At 32.5% G+C, this 18821-nt stretch overlaps 1 protein-coding gene across 1 annotated transcript; it reads left to right on the forward strand.

The window, feature by feature from the left end:
• Nucleotides 1-15107: 15107 nt before the first annotated feature.
• On the forward strand, nucleotides 15108-18608 carry LOC136982842 (protein ELYS-like; the record flags this gene model as incomplete). The annotated part of the gene is made up of 7 exons (XM_067279369.1): nucleotides 15108-15276; nucleotides 15344-15877; nucleotides 16324-16392; nucleotides 17785-17893; nucleotides 17981-18100; nucleotides 18213-18297; nucleotides 18440-18608. Coding segments are annotated over exons 1-7 (1213 nt in total), but the record flags the coding sequence as incomplete, so codon positions are not given.
• Between the last annotated feature and the right edge of the window lie 213 nt (nucleotides 18609-18821).

An 18821-nucleotide genomic window follows, 5' to 3' on the forward strand; every position in this document is an offset into this window, starting at 1 on the left:
TGTTAAGTCCTAGATCTTCTTTGATAAATGATTTAACTTCATCAAGTGCATCCACAGATTGAAATGGGTAATTAAAAATAATTAAGTTATTTTTTGTGGTCTCGTTTAATGATCTATCAAATTCAAATTCGACTATACCTTTTAAGTTGTTGGTAGAGTTTGACCTTGCTTCCAGATCGTGAATTTTTTGGCCAATTATCTTCATCTCTTCTTTAGCATTGAGGTTGTCTTCTTTCATCTTGTTAATTTCAGATTTTATCGATTGGATTTCTAAGTTTAACAGAGAAAACTTATCCTGAATCAATTCGTAGATTGATTTTAATGTATATCTAGACTCATCGCCATATTGTAGGTCAGATTTTGTTGCCGGTTCAAAAAAGTCTTTAATAGTTGAATTTCTTGCAGTGCCAAAAGATCCTTTCTCCTCTTCCTCTAGTAGATATTCCTCTCCCGATAATTCCACCAGTTGATTATCCTCCTCAACAACGTTAGTATTTTCCTTGCGAGGTCTTCCTCGCCCCCTCTTTTGCATAATTGCTTGATTAGTTTGGGGAGGGGAACGAGGAAAAGGACCGGGATTTGTTTCGATTCCCGCGATTAATAGTAATGTCTTGATTAATTTCTCAGATAATAAATTTTCTTGAGAATTTGCCATAACTTGAAACTTTATAATATAACTCAATCTATCCATTCCGAAGTCAAACCAGGCACTCTGCAAAAAAAGTCACCAACACACCTGCAGTCTGGAACACGCCCCCCGCATTATTAATATTATGATTTTGGAGGTTGCAGAACGTATTAAATTACTTTTAAAAATGAAAAATAATTGTATCATATGATTCAAGATATCTTTTATTTTAATTAAGTATTTATTAATTTAATTAATTTTTAATTAATTAATCTTTTATTTTAATTAATTATTTTAATTATATCCCGAGATTTCCCGGAATCTCGGGAAACAGTTTACTTTTTCCCCGAAATTCCGGGACAAGCAAAAGACCGAGAAATGAGAAAACCTAATTATCACGATATCAAAGACTTATCCTTCCTTTCCTCATTGTCAAATACAGACGAATCCCCTTTCCATAAACTACTAACGTAATACTTGAATGACCCTCGCAAGTTCTCACCTGACTAACGGAATCGTGATATTCTAAGTTTTCTTCACATATCTAATATCTAAATAGGCGCCATTTACTATAAAATGTTCTTCCCGATGGCAATCTCGTTGGCAGATCATCCACGTATTGTGTTGCACCGAACTGAACTAATTAAATTACTAAACAAATTACTTTTTCTTAATGTTTGATTTAAAGTAAATAAACTAACAATAGCAAATTAACTGCCGTTATCGAAATAAAACCAATGTTGATTATTGCAACTTTCAAATATTTTACTAAAAGTAATTTTAAAATGCATAAATGCAGAAAGCATATTAAGTTGTTATTTAAACATCTGTTTTCACAGATGTAGAAAGTCTACATCAACTATTGTCAAAACACGTACGTTGTTCCAATGATATGGCGAGACGGCCTATCTATGAACGCATAAAACCAACTTTAATTTTAAAAATACGTGAAATACTTAATAGGAAGACTGTACTATACGAATACTTTCATGTTTTCATACATTTGAATTAAATTACAATAATACTAAAGTATCTCTAATTTGTTATTCATTTTTCATAAGAATCAGAAATTATTCCTTAGACTAAACTGGAATAACAGAATTTTGTTGACAGCGGGATGACGAAAGCAGTAAATGCGCCAGCTTTATGCTTTGGAGATTTACATTTGAGTCCGGGTCAGGAACTTGTCAGGGGTTGTCCAGCCCTATCATTCACCACTTGGCCACCCTCATTGTGGGCTTGGCCGAACTCAGAGTCTGGATAAAGACCCTCTTGATGCCCACAAACCGAACAGAGTTAAAAACAAAAATCACGATTTTGTTTTTCGAACATCTATCTTATAACTAAAGATACCATAGATATAAGGCAAGCAAAGGTTTGGGATAAATATACTTCGAATTAAGACGATCGTTCCATAAAATATTCGTACGTGCACAGTTATACGGCTAACAGCGTATAACTAACTGTACGCACCACCTCATATTTTCTATATACACTTAATAACACTTTATAATAACACAGCAAACGAAATACGGCGACGTATACAGAACGCTGTTTTCGTTAATTAATATTTAATAATATAAATAAACTGCGAGTAAACAGCACGTTTTAGGTGAGAACCTCACAAGTTACCAGGTAGTTTTATAAAAAGTTAGGTAAAATTCTTCGAAACGTTACTCGATTTATTTTTAAAGTGGTCCAAAATGTAGTAGCCTAGAGCCTTACAAATATCTCAATCTGTTATTTGTATCCCAATCTTGCAATCCCGAAATACAGCCATATTTTAGAGATAAGAGAAAAGGTATACTCCACGAATAAAGTGACACCCGAAAATGCGTTACTGTAAGAGCAAAGCCATTTTGACCAGAATAGAGTTCTTCGTCTATTGTTCTCTTACAACATGGAGGCACTTCATCTGAACGAACCAGTTAAAATACGCATATCAGACTTCAGACAGAAATTTCACTTTGAATTGAGAAGTAGTCTTATTTCGAACTAACCGAATTCGTTAATGTATAAATCTCTATATCCCCGACTGGAACAAAAGTACAATTACAAATTAAGGGGTGTTAAAATTAAGTTAAATTAAAATTAAGTTACGCAACTCGTTGCTGGATTTTTTTAACAAACTATGTTATTGGATTGTTTATCTAGCTTACTAAAGTCGCTTCAGTAGTCAATTCCCCATAATGTGCAAAAGGGCAGGCCAGATAGACGACGCCCCGACATCTATAAAAATGAGTGGAAAGAACACTGGCCAGCAAACTGCTTTCTCTTTTACTCTATTAATTGTGCCCGGAAGATCAGCATATCTGTAGTAGTTCAGCCAAAGTAAACATTTGATAACTGTTTATAAAATTTTTAAAATAATCTAGGGCAGTGTTTCCCAATATTTTTGGCTTAGCGGTACACTTTGAATTTAATCAGATTCCTGCAACAGGCCATAATTTTAAAGGAAATTAGGATTGATTCAATAATATTTTGATAATACGGAAGTTAAACTAATCAAGATAAAAACTCACAATTGTACAAATATCACCGCTGTAGTCGTGCCAGGCCTTACCAGGGGGCAGCCCTGATACTTCTTTTTTTAGGTCTGACGAAGCTCTTGTAGTTTCTGAACATCTAGGTTAGACTTTAGATTATAAACGTCGGCCGAATAAAACTGATAAAATTACTTCCTACACATTTTTTTGCGCTATTACAAATAGCGCAAAAAAAAAAAAAAAAAGCATCCGTCAGATAGGCACTGTACAGATCGATATGGCGTATGTAAGCCGTTTTGCAGATATTGCACCATAAAGTTGCACTTTGCCGATACAAAACTTCATGGACGGTGGGTGGGATTTTCGTAGACAATGGCAATTCAAGCTCAGAATGCCGATTAGCGCACTGGACCTTTTTAATATACTTTAAAAATAAAAATAAAAAAGCTATTTGAATGAATGCATAAATAAGTAGTATTCCATCTTTAAGCGAGTAAGCCACAATGCTTATACAAGCTCCGAAAAGTTGGTACGCCAGTATACCATAGATGCACGCAACTTTTGTCAGAGAGGATATTCTGATATATTCCGATGCCGCAAAGTTTGCAACAATCGGCATTTTAGTAAACATCTCATTCTTTCGGTCAGCCAGCGGTAAAAAATAAATGAAATTTTAAAAGAGCTTATTCAAAATTCAAAAAAATTATTTATATTCCCGCAACACACCTAAGGGGATCTTGCGACACAGAAGTGTGTTACGACATGCAAGTTGGGAACCACTGTTCTAGAGAATATCCACACAATATTTAGTAAATTTTGACTCTCACCTCCGTCCCAGCGACTCTTTCCGGCCAGACATGTGACTATAAAACCTAATACCACGTAGTCTAAGGAAACCGGAGTTCAAATACTTTTATTTATTGTATTTTTAAATTTAAACACAACAGTAAATGGTTGGAAGAATGATAAAAAAAAAAACTGTTCTGTAATACCATAAGAACACACATGTAAACACACAGTAAAAACATAGATCAATCATAAATAATATTTGTAGAATTGTGGTGGAATAATACAATGTACTCAATTTACAGAATTTTGGAACTATTCTCCTGTTAGGCGTAGTAATAGGAGGTCTCACTAACGTTTCCCTATAATTTTTCTATCTATTTAACTGTGTATTTGTCGTGTTTATTAATAAATCCGAATATTGTTTCTTTTCTATTTGCTAAATTCCGAGCACGCGCCGCTAGTATTTAATTAATACGATGTCTACACACTTAAATTTAGGGATTTGAAAGTCACTAGATTTGATGATAAGAGTATCATTCGTAACGGAAAGTCGTACATTTGCGAATACCCAAATACTGAAAGGTTTGATTTCATAGATAACTTATAATGGGAAAGATCCGCTGACAGTATTCATTGGTGCTTTAAGAGGACAGCGCTATATACGAGGAGGCTAAATCGAAAATCGATTGTATCCTCGTCCTGCAAATATATTAAAAGTTGATATTCATAAAACTGTGAAAGTACAGTACATAATAAATTTATTTTCGTTCTGATTATTTCTTTCGAAATATTGTTTTGTTTTTGAAATTATTGGAGAAAATTTGACGGGTTGTGAGTGTTAAAAATATTTTAAATCACTCGTTTAAGTACTTATGAGAAGTATAAAACGAAATTTCTAAAGTTAATTAAGTTCTACGGACAACAGGTAACAATTGCTGACGCGCGCCAACAATATCTTTGTTTTTCGATTGTTATTTCGAAGCGCTTTCGTTTTGTTGGAGAGTTTTCCTGCGATTTTTGAGAATGAGTAAAAAGAAGAGTTTTTGGAGGTGGAATGGAAGGATTTTCGGACGAAAATCTCCAAGTGAAGAAAAGGTTGAGGAGAGAGAGGAAAAGGCTAATGATCCTCTTCCGGACGCAGAAGTCAGTGGGCTTCCGTCAGAATCTTCGGAAAATCCGAAGGTTCCAGAAGATGGAGGACTTTCGTCAGAGTCCTCGGAGTGTCAGAAGGATCCAGGCGTCAGTGGACTTTCTTCAGAGTCTTCTTCAGAGTCTTGGGAGTCTTTCGAACCTACAGAGCGGGAGAATCCCCAGATTTATTGGGACAAAGCCAAGCTAGCAAGACTCAGGCAGGCTTTTGTGGAGTACGAAAAGCAGCTGGGAATCAAAGCCAATTTCCAGCGCGCAGTGTCCAGCGGTCCGCCTGAAAGTATAGAGAAGTCCAAGATAGGCTGGAACTTCTCATTCTGTTGTTTCGGCAGAGGCGAGAAATCCAATGCTGACGTTTATCCAAACGACTTTCAGCAATATTGCAATCAGGGATACGATAGCCGATATCTGGGTAAGTGCACATTTTGGCAGATTGCGCGCTCTCTTCATTCGATTCTTTCTTTGACGAAGTATTTAATATTAGATTTAATTTTTCAGACATTGCAGAGTAATTCGAGAAGGAAGTTGGCGTACGTTTTGAGATAAAGAGCTTCTCCGGCGCAGTACCTTCTTAAAGTAAGTGAAAAGAATTGAATCGATTTGTGACAGACTCCCGGATTGGACATTTTAACCCGGACTTGACTGTAAACCCGGATTTGACAAATAACCCGAATGTGACAATTTGCCTCGGATTTGTGACGTTAAATCCCGAATGTGACAGGATGATGATACATAAATGAATATTCAAATATAATCCAGCAATCACTTCCGATGTTTGTTGTTTAAAGACAAATGATGGATGGTTCTGTCTCGTTTTGCATCAACCAATAAACTGATTTTAATAACACTTTAAATAGATTGTAAAATCAAACTTTTACCCTCTTATATAAGTGTATTTATAAATGAATATACTGTATAATAATAAAGAAATTCTGTATTTCTACATGTGTAATTTTCTGTGTAATTTTTAATCCAAATTTAAAGTATCCGGAAGGAAATTATTAATCATTGTGGAGTATGCAATTTTGAATAATTTTCTTTACTATTTTTCATATTCCCACATAAAAATTTCATTTAATAGCAATCAAATGAATAGATAAATCCAATTCGCGTTAATTTGTTGTGATTTTATTAAGTGGTTATTTGGTAATGTAAGACTTTGTATATACAGTAGACCCCCCTATAACACGGGTTCATACAACACGGCGAAAAAATTTTGATCGTGTTTGTATAACACGCTGAAAGAGACTCACAAAACACAGTAAAACGTCATCGCCGACTCGTGTCGCGACCGGATTGGTCGAATCTGGACCAATAGTGGAGAAGCAGCCGAACTACTTACCGCAGTCCAGCACCACGTGTATATACAGAGTTTAGGCAGGAAAGTATTGATAAATTTTTATAGAGTTCTTGTGATAAAAACATTTACAGTATTATTCAACAGCCATAAAAATTATATTTCTATTAATGATGTCTCCAATGTTCAGCGAATTCTTCGGTGGATTGGAAGGATCTTCGGACGAAGACCTCCAAGTGAAGAGAAGGTTGAAAGAGAGTAGAAAGGCTAATAAACTCTTCCGCGCAGAAGTCAGTAGGCTTCCGTCAGAATCTTCGGAAAATCCGAAGGTTCCAGAAGATGGAGGACTTTCGTCAGAGTCCTCGGAGTGTCAGAAGGATCCAGGCGTCAGTGGGCCTTCTTCAGAGTCTTCTTCAGAGTCTTGGGAGTCTTTCGAACCTACAGAGCGAGAGAATCCCGAGATTTATTGGGACAAAGCCAAGCTAGCAAGACTCAAACAGGCTTTCGTGGAGTACGAAAAGCAGCTGGAAATCAAAGCCAATTTCCAGCGCGCAATGTCCAGAGGTCCACCAGAAAATAAAGAGAAGTCCAAGATAGGCTGGAACTTCACTTGCTGTTGTTTCGGCAGAGGCGAGAAATCCAAAGCCGATGTTTATTCAAACAACTTCCAACAATATTGCAACCAGGGATACGATAGCCAATATTTGGGTAAGTGCACGTTTTGGCAGATTGCGCGTTCTCTTCATTCGATTCTTTCTTTGACGAAATATTTAATCTTGGATTTAATTTTGCAGACATTGCGGAGTAATTTGACAAGAAAATTGGCATATATTTTGAGAGAAAGAGATCCTCCAGCACAGTACATCCTTAAAGCAGACGCCGGTCAAGTGTAAAGAATTTTATCGATTTGTGACAGACTCCCGATTTTGGACATTTAACCCGGACTTGACAGTAACACCCGGATTTGACAAATATCCTGAATGTGACAGTTCCCCCCCGATATATGACGTTAAAATCCCGGATGTGACGGAAAGGATGATACGTAAATGGATATTCTAATATAACAGCAATCACTTCTGATATTTGTTGTTTAAAGACGAATGATGGATAGTTCTATCCCTGTTCTGTAATTTTACATTAGTCAATGAATCGATTTTGATAATGCTTCAAATAGATTGTAAAGTCATAAATTTCAAAATTCTTACATAACCGTATTTATAAATGAATATACAGTATAATAAAAAAGAAAATTCTGTATTTCTGCATTCTGTATAATTTTTAATCTAAATTTAAAGTATCCGGAAGGAAATTATTAATCATCAGTGTGGAATTTGCAGTTTTGAATAATTTTGTTTTCTGTTTTTCATATTCCGACATAAAAATTTAATTTAATAGCAATCAAATGAATGAATGGATAGACCAAATTTGTGTTAATTTGTTGTGAACAGATTTTAAGTAGTGTTTATTTGGCGATATAAAATTTTATACAGCTACAATAATTTTATTCTTGAATTACTTGTAAATACAGTTTTTATATCTATAAAAAATTTCAATCTATTATGTTTGAATTTCGTATATTTCATATCGATTGGTTTCGTGACCAGAGGGTCCGCACCAGACCGGTGATGCCTACGTCAGGACTGACACCACTGTATCTTATAAGGCAGATATAGAAACCTCGTTGGCTACTGTTCCGATTTTGCGCGAGCGGTCGCGTATGTAGACATTAGGGGTCCGGGATGGAGACAGATCGAGAGACGTCTCTCCCGAAAGACGTGCCACAACTTACTTATATAGGAAAAAATACATGTTTATTTATACACGTATACATGAGATAACAGAGTTCTGTTTAGCTTCAAAGAGCGTATAAAATCGAACAAAAGCTATATAGCGTAACATGATTGCGTATTTAAGTAACGAGTTCCTTGCTGAGAGAGAGAGAGAGAGCTTACAATATTACGCGCGATGCGAAATATCTTAATTAGAGCGTTCATTGTCGAGGTTGTGGATCGAAGATCGTAGATGAAAGGATCGTCCTGGATCGTGGAAAGAATTCGAGTTCGTGATGTCGGAAAACGGCAGAAATGGACAGAAACGGCGGACGAGGGATCGATGGAAGGGTGGAAGTTGAAATTTGGTACACAGTTAAGGTACGTCATGAAAATGTACACTAAGAAGAAAATTTTTGAAATTCCCCCGCGGGAGAAAGGGTTAAAAATTACCTTGAAGAACTCGGCTTCTACTGAACTATTTTAAATGCAATATTTTTGCGTTTTTGCTGGGAAATCGAACATATTTTTATATTCATTTAAAGACGGCGGGATAGCCGAGCGGTTAAGGTGGCAGCCTATCACGTTAGAGAATCCGGGATCGAATCCGAACGAGTAGAAAAATCCCCAGGAATTTTTCGGGGGTGGTCCGTCCGGATATGTCGGGCCCCGTATCTCACACCCGACCGCCCTATTGTGGGCCTGGCCGAATCCATAATGGGGGTTCGCTGAAAGAGGCCCTCTTAGTTCCCACAGGGCGAAAAGAGTTTAATAAAGCTTATGAATTAGCTGTAATATAAAATAAGAATTTTATTGAATTCGCGTTAAAAATTTTTTTCTGTTCAACTCCATTACCAAAAATTAAATCTTGACAGCTCCACTACTGGCAAAAAACTAGTTTCTTGTTTAATAATTATTATGTTGACAAACTTTTTCGACGCAAATAATTATATTTTAATAAAATATTTTTTAAAAAATTCTATTTGACTAAACCGGCAACAGCGCCTCTATCGCCGGTTTACAGAATTAAAAGTTTGTTTGGAATGTACCGAAGCAATGTTCGAGATTTATTTATAATTTGAAAATATTCGTTTTTGTAATTAATTATCGTTTTTTAAGTTTAAATACTTAATCGTCGCAGGCTTGTCAGATTTCAGGGTAATTTCAGGTAAACTGCCGTTTAAAAATCACCGTAACGGTAATCTGAGTGAAATTAATTCTTTGAGAAAGATTTCTTTAATCGTTACTCCTGTAGAAATAAGAATGTTTTATGATTTAGTTAATGTTTTGAATTGAAATGGAAATGTTCACGAACTATTTCAAAAAGCACGAACAAAATATTAGCGGGAACGAAATTCGAACGTTGTCGTGGTAACAACATAGACGCACGTGTTCGGTGAAATTGATTACAACGTACTACATCCATTTCGGGGGGTGGAAAAGCCCTAATTCGGAGTTTACATCTTGCCATTTAATAACTACAAAATTAAAATGTTTTTAAACAGTGCTTGCATGTAACTTATTTCAGAATTTATTGTCTATTTCTTGACCTTGATTTGAGACTGATCGCCCGAATTTACACGATTTTCTAAAACCCTTGTTAAATTTCACTAAGTGATATTTTATTAGTTTACAAAACTAAGAAATTTAACACAAAGACAAATTGAAATAAATTCTTAATGTTTGGTTTCTAATCGAAAAAGAAAGTACAATTTTTTAAAAAAGTAAATAAATAAGCCTCAGTTCGTTTTCAATAATCATCTTTTCCCATCTTACCACAACAATGTGTAATTTACAAATTATTCTTTTCATTTATTTTGCAATTTTCGTTTCACAGTTTGCTTCAAAAAGCCCAGATACATTCAATATACAGGCTTTCTCTGATATCCAAAACTAGAATGAACCTTTCATAAGCCAATATGACAGTTACAATTAACTTATATAGGAAAATTTTGGACATTTCCAGAGTCAATATTAACCTACCAAATTACACTAACTGTGTCCTAAAGGTTTTTTGTATCTTAAGACATATTTTGCTAGTGATAATTGGAACAAAATAAATTGAGATAGAGTGCAAACACTCGCAGACACGGTTTGAAGCTGGGGTGGATCGTGCTGAGATGACGAGTGTAGTTTCCGAGGAAAGAGCTTGGACGTACTTCTTGTTGGCCGCTGGTTGGGGTGTACGCTGTCTCTAAAATGGTACGCTTGCAAAACAAATGCTAAATGCTATTTTTGCTTTTCACTTTTTTTCATAATGGTGAAAATCCTCTTTGGACTTCTTTCATTTAGCAAAAACATGTACTAATGTATATCCTTCATAAAACAAAGTGACAAGCCAAATTTTTATAATGTGAGGGATACATATATTATGCATATTGGCTCTTGTGACTGAATTTATGAAATTTTTATACAGTAGTATAACAATATATAGTGACTATATGTTAACTCAAAATAGTCTGTTTATCACTAAAGAATTGGTACTATGCTTAATTTCTGTTCAGTTTAATTGCATCTCGTAAAACATTTTTATGTTTATTTGTTCTTGATCATTCTTATTACAATAACTTATTATTTTACCTACCATTCATTTTACAACTTCTTGTTTTTATGACTGATATAAATTTTCTATAATGACTGTAAAATGCTCATTGTGTTGTTTTATGGGAATGTCTGCAAACCACATATTCCAGCGTGGATTTTTTCAAGCTGATAGATTAAACACGTAGTCCAATATTTTTCAGATTTTGACCTCCTCCATCCTGATGACTTTTTGTGGTTAGACGAGTGACCCTCCTATTCCTAAAAGCATTTACCGAACTCTAAGAAAGCCAGATCCCAAATACTTTTATTTATTTTTATATTTAATCATCAGATGGAAAAGTAGCAAAAGCTTTTTTGCAACTGTCCTGAACAAACATAAAAACAAACAATGAAACAAAAACATACTTTTAGATAAAACCAAAATATTACCTTTTAGAATATCATACTGTTGTAATTATTTGTGCCACACTACATAAAATCTTAGAATATGTATTTTTTTATTTTATTATATTCACATTACATATGATTCTGTATTAAGTTTTTTATTATTATAATAATGAGTTGAACTAAATAATCATAGTTTATTTATTTAAAGACTATCTGTACAAAATGGCAAAGAAGACTTGAGTTAAATCTAGTGTTTTTGAATAATTTACTATAACAATAGATGGAAAACATTTTATGTATCAATGTGAGATTGAAGATGAGAGTGGTGATAATGAAAAACTTGTGAAAAAAAGATACTTTCAGAAAAAGTGCTTCAAAGAAATTTGTTTTTGGAGAATTGCTTTTCTTTGATGTGCTTTGTTAATTGTTTCTAACAGTAAATAATTAACGATGCTGCAATGCGTTGTTCTAAAACATTTCCATTTTGTAAGTTGGAAATAACTCGTAACTTATAGTTCATAACTGATTCGTACCTCATAAGCCTTATCTGTATTTATATTTATATATACTTTACCAATATTTACAAAAAAATAATAAATAAGTAAAAAGTTTCTGCAAATTGTATGCCTGCTAAACATACAAAAATGTTTAAGTTTCTGTTGCCTTCTTGACTATTACCAGTTATCATTTACTTTATTTGGGTTAAATATGCATTTAGGGCTATTCCTTTCTTCAGTTTAATCTTGTTTAACATTTAGCCTTCGGTTTACCAGTTATCCACATGGCATGCTGTAACAATGTGGCACGTGGATACACCCAAATGGTGTAAATCTTATTAAAGGTATTATTGTTATACTTAGATTAAAACCACAAGGGAGTAAAATTTCTCACAAATACCAACATTCATGACCAGCATAAGCTATGTGAGCTGGTGTTGACTCATTCTAAATTTACAGAAATACTCTCACCTCTCCCTCTGTCAGAGATATAGATACTAGGCATCACGAACCTGAAATCCCATATTTTCACTTATTTTCTATTCATTTTTAATTCAATTATTTTCACATGTTCAGATTATTATCTTTTATTCTAATCTTTCTCTTTTAACAACTTTTACTGTTTTATATATTTCATATTCTAGTACCATTAGAGTAATTTACAGCAGTGGAATTTACACTGTTATATTTTATATTATTTGTACAATCCTTAAAACTTATGTTAAGTTTTTGCATAGTTTATTTTATATAAGAGTACAGTAGAACGCCAACTATCTAAATGTCTAATTATTCAAACCACCGTTTGCCCTTCTTTATCACTCTCAATGATGTCACATTGCAATTCTATTATGTCATGCACTGATCAGTGATGCCTATTTGTTGTGACAGATCCAAATGGTTAGTAGGATACTACTTGCTCGTTGATGAATAAATAAATACAGTACATGTACAATACTGTGCTGTTACACTGTAATATCATTCTTTACATATTAAACCTCTTATCTGAATATTTGATTTTTGAAATCATTTGCAGAATCAGTTCTGATAATCAGAGTTCTACTGTATATTTTTATTGACAGTTACATTCAAAACTATAAACCACATTACTTTGTTTCCAAATGCTTATATTCTTACCTGTGTAGAAATACCCTTTAATCCTATTTGACTGGTCTGGAACAACTATTATATTATGATTTTCAAAAATTAGTTTTACGTTTTCAAATGGTTCTGCATGTATTGCAATTTAATCACTTGATTTTCATCTAAAATTGTTTTAACCATGAACCTAAAATCATTTTAGGATATCCATTAACGATCTATGTCCTGAAAAATTTCTAACTTTATTCGTTTGATCTAATTGTTTAGTAGTACTTGTCGGTATTTTTCTAGATGTGAGGAAGGTGTTCTTCTTCACATAGCCTATATCATCATCTGTGAAGTACAGTGAAACCTGTTTTTATGCGGGGGATAGGGACCGCATTAAAAAAACGCATAAAAAGAAATCGCACGAAACTTCACGAATGGCTGTAAAAAATAGTTTTCGCAACACAATTAAAAAATATTTTTTTTATGCGGTGAATAGGGAACGCATAAAAAAAGTCTCACGTAGAAAATAACTCAAAACCGTACGAAATAGAATTTATTGACAACAGATGTCAGCACTTGACTGCATCGTCTGGTCTATCGTCTGTTTTACATATTTTTGTCCAGGTGGTGTTTTGTTGACTTAAAAAGTAAATTATTTCATTTTTCGCATATTCATGCAATAATATTACTATAATAAGTGCATTTATGCTATAATAAGTTTATTTAGCTATAATAAGTCAACGTGAGACATGACGAATCGCACGAGACTAGTCGCCAACTATACCGCACAAATAAAAAATCGCACAAAAAAAACCGCATAAATTAAAAAACCGCATAAATTAAAAATCGCACAAATAAAAATCGCACATAAAAACACAAAATCAAACAAACAAACAAAAAATCGCACATAAAAATCGCACAAACCTGTTTTTATGCGCTCTTTGCGCATAAAAACAGGTTTGACTGTATAATGTGTTACTTTTCTAATTTTGCAAAATTTTGTATATTTGTTAAAACTTATTCAATGTTTTTTTCTACACAAAAATAAGTCCAAATAAGATAATTGTCCATTTATTTCATCTTCAACCTTAAATTTTAATCTTATTCTAATAGTTGTAGCTGAATTTAACATGGTGTTAGAACAAGGCTGGTCAGTGGTCCCCCATCCACTATAGAGCAGACCAACCTGGACCTGATGCCCTCTGACTTCCGCCTGTTCGGTCCAATGAAACAGTCGTAGGAGACAAAGATTTGACGATACAAACGAGAAGAAAAGATTCACGAAGAAATGGATACAACAGTGCACAATGCAGTACGTCAGAATTTCCAGCAGTTTTTGTTATAGTTACTGCAATTACTGAAACAAAACAGAAAGTACTGTATTTTGAAAAAATCTTTTTTTCAGATGATGTAGTATGAGTCAGACTGACCAATACTGATGAGCAACACATCAATATTTACAAAATGTTCAATAAATGTAATAGCAATACTTGATGTACATAACTATAAATTTTTTGAGTAAAATAATGTTAAAAATATATCTAAAACATATTTACATTTAATTTTTGTATGTATTTTTACACAAAATACTGGTGCTAGACTAGTATAAATTTAACTTTAATTACTCACACCAGAATATAGCAGCTTCTCTAGTAAGGTGCTCTCTTAAACCAAATTTGCTATCATTTATATGAATTGCATTATCTTGAAATATTCTCTTTCATGTAGTTATTTTATAAATAATAATGCAATGCAAGTAGTATTCAGTCATCCATCTTTTCTTTGATGAAATCAAGGCTTCAGATGAAAGATTGATGATAAGACAGCTGTCTGCTTATCTCTGGAGGACAAGAAAATGTTTAAAAGGGAAAGTCATTCATAATTTCATTGAGTTATGTTGTGATTGCTCTTGAAATAATTTATAAACAAATTTTTAGCCAATCGGTGAACAGCTTGTAACATATGCATGTGTCTCAGAGATGAGAGAGAATGACCACAATACAGCCAAGACTTCTTGATGTTTTATCTGACAACAGATAAAAACTATCAAGAAATCTTATCCTTAATGATTTAATCTATGTAGATGGGATTATAAATTCAAAGCAGTTTAGATATTTGTGATTATTTGAAAAGAAAGGAATTTTTAGTTCTTTGTGATTTTAACTTTCAAAAAATTATTAATCCTTCGATGATGAATTGTTATTTTTGTTAAATTTTCGAGTATAAAACAATTTAATTCATAATAATTCAAGGTTTCCGAATCTTAAAAAGACACATACTTAATATATGAATTTCTGAAATCGTATAAAATTTACTAATGTTTAATAAAATGCTTAAAATGTTTTTTATTTTTTCAATTTGTTATATTTCTTAAAAGATTTTATGCATTTCATATAATAAAGTTCTTATTTGTATTAATTTTTATATTTTATTATTAGTAAGTTTCTGTTTCATTTAAAGAAAGGTATTAAGAGCTTTAATTGAATTAACTTTTTTGTATAAATTATAGAAAAGAGGATGAAAACACAATTGCCACCCTGTCGTGTGTCCCCACTTCCATTTCCAACTACGCTTTATAATTATGCTTTAAAGAATGCGTTAAATCCCGATGAAAAACATACAACATTTGGCAATTTTAGTCACGGTAAGTTCTTAAATCATTTCAATTATGACAATTACAATAAATATAAAAACAAACTTTTTTTTCTTAGATGGAATGTGGGTATGGTTGATAAAAGGATCTAGTCTGGAAGTGTTTTCTACACACACTATAGAAAGATGCAGCAGTTGGAGTCTTAGTGTTCCAACAAAAGATTTTGTAACTTCGATCTCGGCCGTCGTAGAGTTTAGAGCGGTCATCAATCCGGTATTACGTCTTTTAATTGCTGCGGACTGGGGACGATCCAGCAGTCTCTTGTGTCTGTACGATGTGAAAATGTCAAAAATACTAAAGGCAATTGAATTTTCCTCAAAGATAACGTCTTTAGATGTGATAAGTTCACACGCTGGAACATGTTCGGAAACTTACGCTTTGAGCAAGGAATTGTGTTACATGTTTGGAATTGTGGCTGTTGGCATGTCTAATGGTCAAGTGCTCATTGTTGATTTAAATTTAGATGACGACAATTATTGTAATGAAAACGATCCTAATACTATTACTTTTATCACACAACAAACTCATAATATTATGGGAAAAAGGGAAAATGCCCAAGCACATAATCAGCATTTGTGTCTTCCACTAAATGGTAAGTTAGTTACATTTAAATTTTTTATTTCCTTTTAATTAATAATTTGTTTACTATATTAATAAAAATAAATATGAATGTTGTAATTTTGTATTCAGTTTTTTTTTTTTTTTTGGAGTGAAAGTTATATCGTTTTTAGTCTGCTGCATAGAAGTGAAATCAAATCTTGAATTTTTGTTGAATAATAATTATTAAACTGAAAGCTGTTTATGCTATAAACACGAACTATTTTAGCATAAATAATATAATAGCATGATATTCTCTGGCTTAGATATTGGAAAATTGTAGATATGATTTTCCCTTTCTACAAGTTTCCATTTTTGCATTACATTCAGCATAATCTTTGTTTAAATATTTGAGTTTTAAATCAAATATTTAAACAAAATATGAGATAATATAAGAATATTGGATTTATTTATTTATAACAGCTAAAATAATATTTGCAGGTGACAGGCATCATGGCTATTTTCAATATAGAGATCATGATAATAGTCCTTTGCAAACTTTTAATTCAGGTAAATATTTCTTTTGTAATTATTAATAAGTAAGAAATAAAACATATACAGATAATCCTTGCACTACACGATTAATTGGTTCCAAGAAAGCCTTGCATAATATGAATTTATATAAAGCAAATTGACTTGTGCATTTACTTATGAACTCAGTAGAGTGCAATCTGAGTGTCTAAACATGTGACTGACAACTAAGAAGACATGGTGTTAAAAGTGAACATGTTTGAGCACTGAAGTGTTTATAGGAAATATCACTATTATACCAACCTTTGTTTTGTACAGTACATAATTTTGAATCATTTGGCTTTCTTGTATATGATTTTGGATATTATTATAATTCTAGAACAATTGTGTTGTAAAAATATGGATTCTGTAAAAAATTTGGGAACACACAGCACATTTTAGCAACACTAGTTTTCAGTTGTTTATATTTGTTGTCGACATATTTCTACACTCATTCTGAAAACTAAAAGTGAGTGGTGAGCAAAGCATAATCTGAATCGAAAAATAAACACGAATAGCACACTCCAGTTTCTAAAGTAAACACATTTGTGGGGCTTGGTAGCTCAGTTTATGCTTGGATCATAAAAATAAATGCCTTGTAAGTGGGTAATATAGGATTTATTCGAAAATAAAAAGTAACTAGAATTTAAAAATAAATATATTTGTTTTTTTTAATTAGTACATCTGTAAGTAATAATTTAATCAGACGGAGATGAATTGCTATATGAACAAACTGGATTGTTCTTTGTTCCTTTGAAGATCTGAGATGTCAAATTTCAACTCTTTTGAAGAAATTGTTGTAAACACAAAGTTCACTACAATTTAAAGAAGATATTTTGTTTCTCTTTCATGGATTTGGCAAAATACCTATTACAGTTTGAGATTTTTGCATCTATTGTGGCTTTCCCTTGTCTCTCTTAACAATTGGTGCCATCTCTAGGAATTGTTTTTTGTATTCCTCTCTACGGGTTCTTTCCATTTATGTCTACACTCCAGTAACTTTTTATTTATTGAAAAGATATATAATTTTTATGTCTTATTCTTTTGTGTTAAGGTTATGCAGAAGGTGAAGTAACTTTCTATGTAAAACTAAATCTTTGAATTGAGAAGTTTCAAGCAAGACAAAATTTTATGGGTGTGTATTTTGAAGTTGAAAAAGACTTGGCACTTGTAACACAGGCAACACACGATGGTTGAATCACAGAATAGACGACGGCAAAAAATGATTTATTTTAGTGTTTTTTTAAATTTTTTTTTGAAATGACATTATAGCAAAACATAAAGTGAGATTATGTATAGCAAGGGCTATTTGTATATTAAATTTGTATAATAATATAATTATATTATTGAAATTTTTATTAAATATACATTATAATTAATTTATCACGGAAGATGACGCAGCAGTTACAGTTCTGAAATTTTTTCGTCACGTCAACTTACTTGCTGTAGGATTTCAGTTTGGAGGAGTTCAGTTATGGAGCATGTCACACTTGAACCTGCAGTAAGATGATAAATAAATTTAGTCTACAGACGAAATTTTGATCGATTGAAACATTCCGGCAATGTAAAAGATTTTTTAAAATTTTAGTTACAGTTGTCCATTAGAAGATTACATGCTTCCAGTCATTAAATTTGCATTTCAAGAACCAGAAAATGATCCAAAGAATTTCTGTTATTTTTGGGCCATTAGGGGTACAGAGGAAGATCAGTAAGTACTATATATGTTATAATGGTTATTATATAAATTATATGTGAAATTGTTATGAAAGCAAAATTTTTAATTAACAATGATTATATCTGAATTTTTATTTGATATTCAGCCCAGACGTGCAAACAATAGCATCACTTTACTCGTTATCTTATTCAAAAAAAGAATTGATTGATAATTATGGATTTCTATATCAGGTTAATAATTTTTTTAATGTGACATTGTTGTTTATTAGATGTAATAAAATATTTAAAGATGTTTAATTAAACTTTTTATTATGTAATAATACTGTATTAATTAAAAGTTATATAATTTATTACAAAATTCTGTTACATTTAGGGCTTTCAAAACTGCTGTCTTCGCTTTGAATATGCCTTAGGTACTGATCCTCTCCAGTCAAACGAAAATGACGAAGTAATAAGTCGCCTTATATCCTGTTACACAATCCAGCAATCAGATATTTTATCAATAGGCAGACCAGAACACGAAGATACATTACATAATGAAGGTTTGATTTTAATTTTTTTTCATGAGTTAAACTAAAAAATACACAGTTAGCATAGAAACAGAGGTATGAATTGTACAATAATATTTAACAATCTTTATAAATATTGATTAAAGTTTTATATGGAATTTTCTAATGGAATGTTTTTATTTAATATCCTAATAGAGATAAGTAAAATAACAGAACATTTAATGATTTTAAGACTTAATTGAAATT

The sequence above is a fragment of the Centruroides vittatus genome, unplaced genomic scaffold (genome assembly GCF_030686945.1).
Source record: "Centruroides vittatus isolate TY-2023 unplaced genomic scaffold, ASM3068694v2 contig_864, whole genome shotgun sequence".
Taxonomy (NCBI): Eukaryota; Metazoa; Arthropoda; class Arachnida; order Scorpiones; family Buthidae; genus Centruroides; species Centruroides vittatus.